At 33.2% G+C, this 13,095-nt stretch overlaps 2 protein-coding genes across 2 annotated transcripts; both read right to left on the bottom strand.

Moving 5' to 3' along the window:
* Nucleotides 1-1,489: 1,489 nt before the first annotated feature.
* On the bottom strand, nt 1,490-5,601 carry LOC143558581 (target of rapamycin complex subunit LST8). The gene is made up of 10 exons (XM_077047396.1): nt 5,458-5,601; nt 4,860-4,961; nt 4,649-4,761; nt 4,132-4,201; nt 3,951-4,028; nt 3,379-3,495; nt 2,467-2,561; nt 2,295-2,374; nt 2,146-2,205; nt 1,490-1,674 (listed from the first exon to the last, which is right to left on the bottom strand). The coding sequence occupies exons 1-10, from the start codon at nt 5,563-5,565 to the stop codon at nt 1,547-1,549; spliced, it is 951 nt and encodes a 316-aa protein (XP_076903511.1). The 5' UTR covers nt 5,566-5,601; the 3' UTR covers nt 1,490-1,546.
* A 2,698-nt stretch (nt 5,602-8,299) lies between these two features.
* LOC143558580 (uncharacterized) lies at nt 8,300-12,623 on the bottom strand. The gene is made up of 9 exons (XM_077047395.1): nt 12,542-12,623; nt 11,808-11,923; nt 11,626-11,683; nt 11,344-11,493; nt 10,520-10,730; nt 9,677-9,722; nt 9,451-9,571; nt 9,290-9,362; nt 8,300-8,765 (listed from the first exon to the last, which is right to left on the bottom strand). Exons 1-9 carry the CDS (start codon nt 12,621-12,623, stop codon nt 8,549-8,551), a joined length of 1,074 nt encoding a protein of 357 aa, XP_076903510.1. The 3' UTR covers nt 8,300-8,548.
* Nucleotides 12,624-13,095: the final 472 nt, after the last annotated feature.

The following is a 13,095-nucleotide window of genomic DNA, read 5'->3' as shown; positions in this document are numbered from 1 at the left end:
ATCACGTCTTTATAAAACAATAAAATGTTTTGTATATTTTTATCTTATCATATGTCTTTCACGGACAAAAAAATCATTTGAATATTTTTTGTTAGGTTCGGGTTCATAAGATAAATGTCACATGACATGAGAAAAGAACCAACTTGTTGATCAATTCGTGTGTTGTTTAATCTGTTTTATTGATTAAAAAATGTGATTTTTTAAGAAAAAAGGTAAGCTATCTTTAAAATTTATTTTTTTAAAACTCTAAAAGTACTAAAACACATATAGAAAAAAAAATCTTTTTAATTAAAGAAACTTTTTTTTTTTCATAAACAATTATTTTGGTTATTTTTAATAATTAAAAAATTGTTTTACAATACGGAAAAAAAACTCTTTAAAGTATAAAAAACTGTTTTTAAATAATAATGATACTAAAAGATAATAAAATGGCAAATGAAAAACAAAAAGATATAAAACATATTAATGTAAAAACTTTAAGCAGGAGATACGTTTAGTAAAATTGAAGGGGAAATGTACGTTTAAAAACACTCTTTCTTTTGCTTTTGTTTTCTCCTTCACACCCACACTCATTCACTATTTCCTCCACAAAAGATATGTGGCCTCCTCAAATACATTAGATTATATGTAAGCTATCACTGAGCAATCTTTTTAGACTCAGTGTAACGCTCGAGGTCAATCAACCTGTCTGCTTATATCAAGGTCTACTGGTTTTGTGTTGCCTTGGACTCATCAGGCGAGCAACAATAGCTCGCGACCAGTGATGCATTCGTCGTGCAAGCAAAACTAGGCATGCACGCATCTCTTTCCCACTGAGATCGTGCCTGATGAAGTCCAGAACTAGCCAACCACCCCAAACAGTCAAGCAATTTGATATTCAAATATTTGGTTTGTAACATAACTCAAAGCCTTTACGATATCAATTGTTTTAAAGTTTCCCTTTTTAACACAATACAACCCTTAACTTGGTTTTTATCACATAATTGGCCAATTTCAAAAGTGATAAAAACATATACTCGATCCAATGCATCAAAATGAGCATCTAACATTAATATTAGAAATCTTCAATACTTAAATGTCTTGTACGTAAAATTTGAGATGTTACAAACGTCCACTAGTAAATAAGTTTCATATTCATCTTTGCCAACCCAAAACCTGATTATTTGTGTGTCATGTTTAGGTGAGACGAGGTTCAGAAAGGTCAAGTAATATGCATTATTGAGGCAATGAAGTTGATGACAAACTTAATGACAAGGAGATTTATATAAAATGAAAATCAATTACCAAAATGTAAATGAAATTAGAGCAAATTCGTCTGGAAACTAATAAAGGAGTATCTACATATTTGTAACTTACTGAAAAGGAGAAAAAAAACAGTCGACTAGATAAACAAATGACGTTCTACATCAACGCAGCACAATATACATTCTTCAAACAAACAGACAAACACACACTTTAAACAGACTATGATCCAACACATACCATCTAGCGAACATGGCCGCTGACTTGCATCCGCAACCACACATCATATTCAACCATGCCACCATCAGCCGGCAGTGGTTTCTGCACCATCGTGAAGAGCACAACACACGGTGGCTTTATGATGTCCCTGATAAACCCTAATATCTTCACCAGTAGACATTGACCATAACCTCGCTGTAGTATCCGAGGATGCTGAAACATAGAAAGCGTGAAACTATATTATTATTGCATTAATGAAAACCTTTCTTATTTTTCACAAAAACGACTCAACACAATTTTATCATATTAAAGTCCTTCAACTTATCACAAAAAAGTCATTAAACCAAGTCTTGCATTAATTATTAAGTCTATAAACTTGTCTAAGATAAATGTACTTTTGAATTTATTTATGTTTAACATAATAATTTGTTAATTCTTAAACTAGTCAAAATAAGATGGTACAAATTATGCTGTTTTAGATGTCGAATGTCACTTTTATCAAACTTTGACCAATTTAAGAGTTAACAAGTCATAACTTCATAAAAATTCACAATAGCGTTTTAGACAAGTTTAGCCACTTTAATATATAAAAATTAGTTTAATGACTTTTACATGTACTTTTTACAAGTTAAACGAGTTGAATTGTCACGTGTACGTAAAATTGTTGAAAAGAATGATAAATACCTGTAATGAGATAAGCACCGTCTACAGAGAACACGCAATCCCACACCCAACGTTGATGTCCTGAAACATTCAAAACTAAAAATCTTAACCCAAACAAATATCTGCAAAATAAAACCGGTTTCTCACACATAATAATAAACTTAACGTACCAACGAGTGTTTTCTCCAAGGTGAAACCATCTACATTCCATATCTTAACTGTACTGTCGGAAGACGCAGTTGCTAGATACCTGTTTTAAAATTCATTCCCAAAATAAATAAAATAAAATCAGTCCAAAATGAAACCAAACCACCACCGACAAAGGAATGAAATAAATCTAACCGTTGAGGTTCACAAAACTCGGGTGAAAGGAGACATTTAAGGATATAACCGTCATGAGCCTGTAGCTTGTGAAGTGGCTCAAAGTTGGTCATGGTCTGTAATAAAACATCGAGTCAGTCAGAGGCTTCAGGTCAATCAAAACAGATTGGTTGAGTTGGATTGACCCCGAGGAGTGTAAACGAGCGGAGCCAAGCCCGGGCTCAACTTATTTAACTTACAAGAGCTTGAGCTAGGCTTGTGTTGAACTCTTATTTCTGAAGCTCGAGCTCAGCTCGTAAGTAGATTACAAGCTCAAGTTCGACTAGTTTTAACTTACAAAAGCACAAGCGCGAATCGTTTTTTTATTTATTTATTAGTTTACATATATATTATGTATACTTACTTTTTATATATAACATAATATATTATTTAGTTATTTTTACCCTAAATTTATATTTGATAATTATTATATTATATTTAATTTATTAAACAGAACTTATATAATAAGTATACTCGTTTAAGCTCGCAAGCCAGCTCAAGCTTGATAAGTAAGCTCAGGCTAGGATCATTTATTATTTATAATTCAGACTATACACACACACACAGAGTTTTTTTATATATAAAGCATATTATATTATTTAGTTGTTTTATCCAAAATTTATATACAATAATAATTAAAATATAAAGACAATTTTTATAAAATATGCTCATTTAAGCTCGCTAACCAGTTCACGCTCCATAGGTAAAGCTCGGACTTAGGCTTGTTTATTTAACAAGCTTATTTATAGGCTCGAGCTCATTTAAGCTCGGCTGGATTTGACCTTTAGTGAGCTGATCTCGAATAGCTCACTAACAGCTTGGCTTGTTTACACCCTATAATAACTCGCTCAACCAGTTCACTGTAAACAAAATGAAGCCCTTGAGTAACGATACCTGTGTTCCACGCAACAACCTCCACACGTAACATGTTCCTTTGTTGTTTGCAGCAACCACCAGGCTTCCGTCCCACATAACCGTCAAAGATCTCACTGCTGTATCAACTTCTGGCACCTGAGTCAAAGTCAAAGATCTGTTGATACATGCAGTGTACGTAGAGAGAGTAAACCTTAACACATGCAAAACCGACTGGAAAATCACAAGACCCAACTGGCCCAAAAAATAATAATAATTTAGTTTTTTTTGCATATTAATACTCTAAAATTACAATTTGCAGTAAAAAAACAAATGCATATAGAGCAATCGCGTTTAAACTATAAAAGTTGATGCCCGTTTCTCTTTGAACTTGTAAATTTTTACTTTGAACTTATAAAACTTATTTTATTATATACAAAAAAAAGAAAAAAAATGGCAACCCGACCCATTTAGCTAAACATGTTTTTGGTGGGTTTGACACAAAAATAATTTGAACCCGTTTAAACCCTCATTTTTAGTGTCAAAAATTCAAAACCCTACGCATACAATTGAAAAATGTTAACAAGAAGATAATGAAATGATAGATCACCTACCAGCTCACAGCTGCACGAATTCGCAGTCAAGTCCCATACACGAATATTGCCATTTTGGTCACCAGATATTAATTCAGTCTTCAGAGCCCCAACAATACATCACAGTACCAAAGTTAGAAGTCTAATAGAAACAAAACTTAATCGAACCGAAAATAATGTAGTTTCAAGAAGGATTAAACACCTGATTAGGATGCAATACAACAGTGTTAACAGCAGCACGACTTTCATATTCTCGCTGACACCCAGGGGCCCTAATGTCATTTCACATTAAAAAATATCAAGATTTCTAAAATGTGGAAGGAAGATGATTATTATACCAAAAACATTAACAAAATATGCGGGTTGAAGATCAAGATGGGTTCGCATCAAATTGTTAACTGATACCGATCCTATTTCTTAGGGATCGCAGGTAAGGATAAATAATATATTTAATCGAGTCTTTGTATTCTGCAGTTTTGAATTTCATTTAATAAAAATCAGAAAAAACACTTTTCTGCCCATTAACAGTAACAGTGTTATTAATATTACGATATGGATAGTTGTATGAGCAAAAACATTTGCGACTTCTGGCCTATTTGACCAATTTCCATTTTAGGAAAAGAAAGCATTTAACCCATTAGAGATAAAAAAGGTAACAAATTGATCCATTCTTAAATACCCAAATCTTCATGATTCTAATAACATAAATATTGACTGACCTCAAGTCCCAAATCTTTACAGTTCCATCTTCTGAACCGGAGTACATCCATTTTCCATCACATTGGAACCCTACAGCCATAACGTTGTTCGTGTGTGAATCATAGCTCATAACCTGTCATTGTAATCAAGTATCCATATCATTTATGCATGGATATGTATTATGCTCTGTGTGTGTGTGTATATATATATATAGAGAGAGAGAGAAAATACAGGCTGAGGGCTGGTCGAATTAACGTCAAAAAGTCGAATGTGTGGGTTCCCTGCAGCAGCTAAGAACCTCTTATCTGGAGTTATTTCAAGCCGATTAACTTGCTGTACAAAAACAAGGTTAAACCAAACATCAGATGACAAAAAAATACTTTCCTTTTTCCAAATATGCTTCTTTTTTTCAAAAACTGAACCGAATTGAAAAACCAAAATTTAAGTAACCTGTAAGAAATCAATAAATGGTGTAGCCCATAAAATGTAGTTCTAAACTTTCAGGCCCAAATTAATCACTTTGAACCATTTTGTTCAGCCCAAATGACAAATGGTAAAATGAAACCGAACTCATTGTGAAAGCAAAAAAAACTAAACCGAACGATTTCAAAAACCCAAAAACCAAATTTCTAGGGCCAAGTAAACAGATGGTATCAATTCGAATCAAGAAGATTCATTTACACTATCTTTATATTTTCAATGTCTATTTTAAAGGGGGCATATTTAACAAACAAGCAGACTCTTTGCAAACAAGAGAATATTGTAAAGTAGTCACCTTTATCAAGAATGAACATGTAAAGATGATAAAAATATGGTTTTGGAGTCTTACAGATTCTGGGTACTGGATGGTTCGATAGCACCGCCCGCTTTTGGCCTCCCAGAACCTAATGGTGTGATCATAGCTAGCCGTGGCTAGAATAACAGACGGTTGAGTCATTACTTATTCAGTTATTCCTGGTTAACATTAAAAAAAATCATTAAATACTTTTAACATACAGATGGATGTTCTTACACAGAATGCCAAAAAAAAGTGCACAAACAGAAAAATTACACTAAATTCACTCACACACATCAATGATCCATACAAATTTGAAAAAGTATAGTTATTGTTAATACTGACATACACTTTAGGGTTGTCACTATACAAAGTTACAAACACCACGAATATACTAACCAAACACCAGTGGTGTGTTATATGGCCCGCATAACCACAAGGGTAGAGCGAAAAGTAGTCATACGGGGTTGTTTAGATAGTCACACGGGCTGTTTAGAAAGATCGAAAAAATGTCATACGGATCGAATGGCCATACAAGCCGCAAATTAGAGTGAAGCGTGGTCATACAAATCGTTTTGAGAGTCATATTGGCCGTATGACAGAACGGAAAAGGGTCATGAGGGCCAAATCATACGGCTTGCGCGATTTGTTAAATCTTGAGTCACAAAAAATTGCCTAATGTGACTTCTGACAAAGCCATATAGGCCGTATGATCTTTATTAGTCCAATCATATGGGCTGTGTGAGATCATACGCCTTGTATGATTGGCGAAAAACGTCAATATGACGTGACAAGCAAGCTGGTGTACACTTTCATGGGTGGTGTACCGAACCGATAGCATATCCAACATTGTGTGTATCAAGCATTGACTTCCCCCAATTTCAAAAAATTTTCAATCTCCATGTGTTTTTCAAATGCATAATTAGACAACCTCAATTGATAAAATAAAAATAAATAAAGTAAATGTAAGAAATGATCATACTGTTGTTTCAAGAATTGGGATGCATCAATTATGTGTGAAATCTTGAAGATCCAAAAGTTGTATGATGAAGCACCTCTGCACTGCAGCGCTTATGTTACTTGGCATGGGTTATTCATCTAATTCCACAAATCTTGATTGAATAATAATTAGGTTAAAGATTGAATTTTTATGACGATGAAAGAAAGAGTATCTAAAAGAAAAAGAAATTGAGTAATGCAAAACCCACTTCGATCAGTGGTATTTTCTCGGCGGCTTGATCCCCTTCGTTTTAACCCTATGTATGTTGTGGGAGGATAATCATTTTATTACTAAAAAATTCATACAATTTTAAGTTTTACCATTCTCGTAAAAACCCGTTTTCAACTCGTATCGGATTAGATTAACAAATAACCTAATTGTACATGATTAGGAACTTCGAATATGAAGCGGCAAAGTATTATTAGCAGTCTTTTAAATAAAAAATTTTAAAAAATAATAATGCTGGTCCAACATCAAGTTAAAAAAAAAAAATTTGTATGAAATATGATAAAAAGAAATTTGGTTATTATTGTATGAAATACGATAAAAAAAAAATTTTGAACGTTATCCTGAGATTTTGGTCTAGATCCGTCACTGGTGTAGTTGGCATTTATAAAGTCTAGAATCAATCGATAATGAAGGTTAACTGCTAGTATAGCTGTGTGCTAGTCTAAAATTAGCACCTTAGGTTTTTTAATAAACTGTTTTGGGTTAATTTATGTCATCAAATACTTTTCATGACAGATTGGGCAAATATAATAGTTTTAAGTCCTCTAAATCTTTTATACATCATACGAATAAGTGAAAAGGAAAACAAGTGATGATGGAGAATTGGAAGATATTAATCACAAAGACATCACACCACAAGAACGTTTGTAGTAGACTTTAAAATATTTATTTTTTCTTACCACGTCACTATAGGTACTGGGGCTTCCTACATTTTTTGACCGTGATTCCAATCCATTGTAATTAGTACTTAATTATTATTTGTAAACATTATCCTAATTATTGTATATAGAAATTTAATTAATAAATACCAATTAATTTGCATTCTTAAAATAAAATGCAAACTACAAAGAAAATTTAGAAAAAGACAAAATATATATCATACAAAATAAATTAATTAAATTATGACATACGGAATAAGAGTGTGGAGGCAAGAACATTTGGTAAGAAATTGAGCATAAACAATGCATATTTATTTTAAAACAATTTTTTCCTTAAGCACAACGGTCTCCTCCAATGGCAATTTCTTTTATTCCCCAAACATCGTCTTCTCAAAAATGTGTAGAGCGAAAAAACTTAAAAAACGCTCCACACGTAGTGGTTGGGGTTGTTTTAGGCACAAAATATTTAGGGGTGACACCACAGATGCCCTAATAAGTATTTGATTCATAATCATTAAGCTTGTATAGTGAGTGTACTCCACTTTGTGCTACAAATTAACGCCCATAGATGCCCTAATAAGTATTTGAGTCAGTCATTATGTTTGTATATTGAGTGTACTCCACACCGTGCTACAAATTTTGCAATATATCTTCATTGTTTGTTTGTTGGTGAAATTCATATCATCGTGTCTTGCGGTAAACATCAGTTATCATATCATTAAAAACTTCACTTAATTTGATATGGTTCATTGTTCACAACTTGATGTCACTTTTCATTTTAATAATTGTTGCAAAAATAACCGTATGAATTATGACACAACATAAAAACCTGACGCTTCGATATGAATTCGTGTATTGGATTTAGCCTAATCAATCAATAAGCATGATTGTATGAAAAATGATTATATGCTTAAATTCTCATTGACAAAACGGTACATCGCCTCTTGAACAATAATATGAAAACATCAAATGGTACATCACTTATATGCTCATAAAGGTAAATAGAAAACTTTCTACCTCTTAAAACTTGTTCTATCATCATACTAAACCGTTATTGTAATTGCCGAAACTAAACCAGCCAATATAACAAAACTTTCAACCAACACGGCTCCACATAAGCCCGTTAACCTCTTTTCTAATTCGGATCAGTTCCGAGTCATCAGTGTTTTGAACAATTCTAATCATTAGTAATCTCAATCTGTTTTCTTTTTTTCTAGTTTGCTTCATGATCAATTAAAACCTCCTTATAAATCCAGAGCTAGCTCTGTTGTTGCAAGGGAGACTTAGTTTTGTCAATTGATAAGGTGGTGAGTTTATCATCTTCTTTGAAATGGTCTCTGAGAAACTCGACAGCCATGAAAGTAAGAGCAGAAGCTGGAACATACCATATCACTCTTGGTATGCTTCCTCTAAACAATCCCTTTGGACCTTCAATCAACCATATTCTGTGAAACGCATCCATCCAACCGTTGTACCTGCAATCCGGATCAATCGTCTTAAAACGTGGTTTTTGTTTTGTTAAGAGAATGTTGGTTACGATTAAAAATTTAGAAGTGGCAAGATGAGTGGTTTGAGTAACGGTCAAACTTCAAAACAAGTGAGGTCGGGTTTGGATTGACCATCTTTTTACCCATTTTTCAGAAACTGCTTATAAATAATGAGAGTGCTAACTAGGGGTGCAAATGAACAAAAACGAGCCCGGCTTATTAGACTCAACTCGTTTATTATTTATGATTTTTTTATTGAACAGTGCATGCATTAGAAAACCAATAACAATAATAATTAAAATGTTTGTATATGACGACTGAGGTATGCACTAAAAACAGGATGACTTTTAGCCCGTATGACCCGTTCTTCTTTTAGCTATCTTTTATTATATGCCTCGTTCGAAATATAAATAAAAAAAACCCATATGAGTTATGATTCGTTCAAAAAGAGCGGCTTGAAAATGCCACCTGTAATTAAAAACAGTGGCACGCTTTTTTAATTAAGATTGTACCTTACGATTGTGCCTTGTACTTGCAATCTTGTCTTGATTACATCCAAAGGAGTAGTAAGATATGCACTAACACCTGCAAGTTTAACATATCACGTCAATCAATCCTTAAAATCCGTATAACAGACTCGACAATGTTAATAAGAATAAATCGATCAACATACCTCCAGCTATTCCCCCCAATACAAGCCCCTCAAAAGAACTATTCACATGAAAACTTGAATTAGGGAACCACTTTTGCTTCCCATATTCTGTTATATCTTTTAATGCCTCATAACACGTAACCTGTAAATATAAATAAATACTAGTTTAGAAATCAGAACCAAAGTATGACCAAATAAGTAAACAATATATCGAGCTGTATTTGACTGAATCTTTTAGTTTACTTACCATTAAACCAGCAAATGGAACATCCCTTGCAAGTGTAGACCAATAACTGCCAATAAAATAATAAAAAAATACGAAGAAATTAATAATACAAATCAGTTAAAGTATAATACAGCTTAATAACTGCAAGGATAAATGTTGTTAGAGCATAATACTAGTTGAAGGTTGTATTTGTATTAGGGTTTGTTAGTTTTCTAGCCTATAATATGAGGCTTGTATTGTTTCCAATTTTGAGCTAAGCAATATAACTTTGTATTTACCACAAATATACTTTATATGGTAAACAGACAACAATGCAAACAATGCAAGTCTTGTGTATATGTATGTGTGTGTGTGTGTGTGTGGGCGCGTGTAGAGGCTAGAAAACTAACAAACCCTGATTACAAAATGATTATACTACCCTCATTGCTAGAGGTGGCAAAAAGGGTGAGTTGGTTAATGGAGAAGAATGTGGTGAGTCTCAACAGTGCGGGCTGAATCGCACGCTTTTGAATCAAATTTATGCATTTTAAGAATAGTTAAATATGATCACAACAATTACAGGATTACAATGATAAGCACCAACCTTTATATAATAAATTAATTAGCCAGGCCTTATGAAGTACACTTAAGATTTAACTTTCGACACGTTTGAACCATTTGACCCGTTTTCTTTTCAAATGCATCGTTTATCAATTTTATCTTAATCCCATTTGATCAGTTAGATATAAATTTGCCACCTCTACTCATAGTACTACACTATGCTAAATTGAGCTAAAAGAAAAGAAGTCTGTGATTTAGCATTAGCACAGACAATAACAAAACTGTAATTTAAGTTAACATTGAGTGTAGGCTATAAAAGCATACCCTGCATATAATCCCTTTGGCCCTTGATCTTTCCATATTGAACAGCCTGCTTGGAACATTCCAGAATAATAACCATACATAGTAGCATCAGGCTTTAAATGTGCAGCGTCTTTCATGATAACGGAACTCCAGTATTTCTTTGTTCCTTGAACCTGCATGCGTTGCTTAATCACCTCGCATGGGACATATATAAACGAGCCAAGTGTATCTCCTGTTATGGAGATGAAAAACAAATAATTGTTTAATTTTTAACAAACGATACCTTGAAAGTGAAAGTTAATAGAAAGTTGCAGTATATTGCACACAATCACAGCATGTTCATGTAGTTTGTTTAACTTTAATCGAACAAATGAACATGGCTTTGTTGTTCGTGTTTGTTCATTAAGAAAATGAGGTGTTCGTGTTCATTTATGTCCGTTCGTTAACAATATAAACGAACGGTACTGAATATAGATGAACCAATATTATTGAGCTAAAAGCCTAAAACCAATTAGAGGTAAATGTGAAGTTGTGAACAACAATATGTTAGGCTTAAAAAAATTAAGATTAGACTAAATTGCAACGGGTCTAATGTAAACGAATATATTAACGAAAATAAACGGACTAACTTAAACAAACGAACATAAACGAATGAAGGTTCACGGACAAAAATGAACAAATAGGACATGGGTTCATATTCGTTTGTTGAACATAAATGAACTTCCAATAAACAATTCACTGAACATTAGATTCATTTTCAACTTATAAGCCCAAAGGAAACATATATAAATATACAATCCTAATTATCATATGCAAGTGGAACAAGAATCTAGATAGTAACTTGCCTAGAGCACCAGCAATGAAGTGGGCCCAATGACCTCCAAGATTAGGATGTTTTTCCGCAATCCAATTTTTGGTTGATTCTATGACACCAAAGTATGTTGCACCCGTTGCAAGAGATCCAGTGACCCCAGGTACAACCCCTCTATAGAAACCTAACAGTGAGGCAACAGAAATACATCAAGCATCACATTATGTCATTATAGGCCACCATTTGAGCCAGATAAACGCATATGTTTAACATTTACATAATAACATAAATGGCAGCTTAACAGTTAAGAATCCACCTCTCAAACCGTCAGCACCCCATACAGCTTTGACCATCTGTGCTATACTCTTTTGCTTCTGATCACAGGAAAGCAATGCACCAACATGAGTATAAAGTATAAGCAATGAAGTCACAAACAAATATTTTCTCATTCTGCAGTGTTTGAACTTTGAATGCAATTGTAACCAAATCATAACAGACCTGAGTGTGTGTCATAATAGCTTGACTCTGGATTCGAGTTTTCACAGTATCAATCGGGTGCATCATCCCTTCCCCAAAACCACCAGCAATGGCTCCCCATAAGAACTCTCTCCAAACTGAAAACGAACACCACACATGAGAACTTGCTTTTCTATAATCTCAAACACTTTGAAGCAATGCATTTCTAATAATCATAGACTCGTAAATTTGTAAGCTGGAAAAACTTTGTTTGATAGTAAGTTACTAAGTGTCCTTATACACTTAGTGGTACTAGGTGTCCACTAATAGTACCAATGCTTTCATAAACCTAACCTAAAATAACCATACACTTTCTTCACAGCTCTCATAGTTGTAATTACTATCATATCGAATCGAAACCCAACCTAACACGATCATCAAGCAACAGACACTGTAACATCAAATCAGAACATCAAACTACTAAAACGGCACTCAGAACATAGACATGAAAACTCTGCTTATATATAATCTCTAAAACACGTTGGAGCAATGCATTTCATTGTTCACTTGAAATGATAGGTATACAGTTATTCATAAAACTTATGAGCATAATTAAAAGTTAATATCTAATTACTTGATAGAATGACAGTACAGCTTCAAAATGTAGCTACCAGTACTCAATCCACAAATAGCACCAATGCCTTCATAAACCTAACCTAAAATAGCCTTACGGTAATTTTAATTGAGAAAAAAGAGAGGAGGCGGATTAAAGTTACCGAAGAATTGATTGTTAGTGGAGACGAGTGTTGCTTCAACTCCGCCGGAAGTTGAACCGGTGCTGCTGCCGGTAACCGCCATGAAGGTAAGTGTTAGGTGGATTATTAGGGTTTTAGAGTGGTTTCAGGTGGCGAGATCGACGTTTGCTTTAGAAAATTCGAAGGTGCGTTATTCAGGTGAAAATTTTCTATTTGGGGTTTATTTTCAAAAATAATTGGGCTTTAAATAATTCAATATCTACCGATTCTAATAAACTAAATAAATACCAATTCTAATAAACTAAATAAATAGGGACACTTGTTATGTTTTAATTAATTCTCACAAATTTTTTTCCTCCAAAACTAATATACCTAACATATATAATAAATCAATAATTATTCACTTTTTTTTTACATTATATTTATATAATATCTATATATTTTTATAAATATAAATATTAACATATTATTTTATTATATATTTCAAAATACTTGGTGAATTCTAAAAATCTACAACAAATCATGTTTCTCAAATGAAAATTGTTTCGGGTTTTTTTGTGGAAGTTAAATTTGAT

Source organism: Bidens hawaiensis, unplaced genomic scaffold (assembly GCF_021521415.1).
Source record: "Bidens hawaiensis isolate Kalapana, Puna unplaced genomic scaffold, B.hawaiensis_p1.1 tig00019558_1, whole genome shotgun sequence".
Lineage (NCBI taxonomy): Eukaryota > Viridiplantae > Streptophyta > Magnoliopsida > Asterales > Asteraceae > Bidens > Bidens hawaiensis.
Note: the sequence above shows the minus strand (reverse complement) of the source record. Positions and strands in the feature narration are given on the sequence as shown.

What these genes read in the sequence shown, in the direction of transcription:
- LOC143558581 (XM_077047396.1), bottom strand. Translation starts at nt 5,565, where the DNA reads ATGACTCAACCGTCTGTTATTCTAGCCACGGCTAGCTATGATCACACC. An exon ending in ATTCGACCAGCCCTCAGCCT is followed by an intron (nt 4,762 to 4,859) that starts GTATTTTCTCTC and finishes TTACAATGACAG; the next exon opens with GTTATGAGCTATGATTCACA. An exon ending in TTGTATTGCATCCTAATCAG is followed by an intron (nt 4,029 to 4,131) that starts GTGTTTAATCCT and finishes GGGGCTCTGAAG; the next exon opens with ACTGAATTAATATCTGGTGA.
- LOC143558580 (XM_077047395.1), bottom strand. Translation starts at nt 12,623, where the DNA reads ATGGCGGTTACCGGCAGCAGCACCGGTTCAACTTCCGGCGGAGTTGAA. An exon ending in CCAAAGGGATTATATGCAGG is followed by an intron (nt 9,723 to 10,519) that starts GTATGCTTTTAT and finishes TTTTATTGGCAG; the next exon opens with TTATTGGTCTACACTTGCAA. An exon ending in ATTGGGGGGAATAGCTGGAG is followed by an intron (nt 9,363 to 9,450) that starts GTATGTTGATCG and finishes TTAAACTTGCAG; the next exon opens with GTGTTAGTGCATATCTTACT.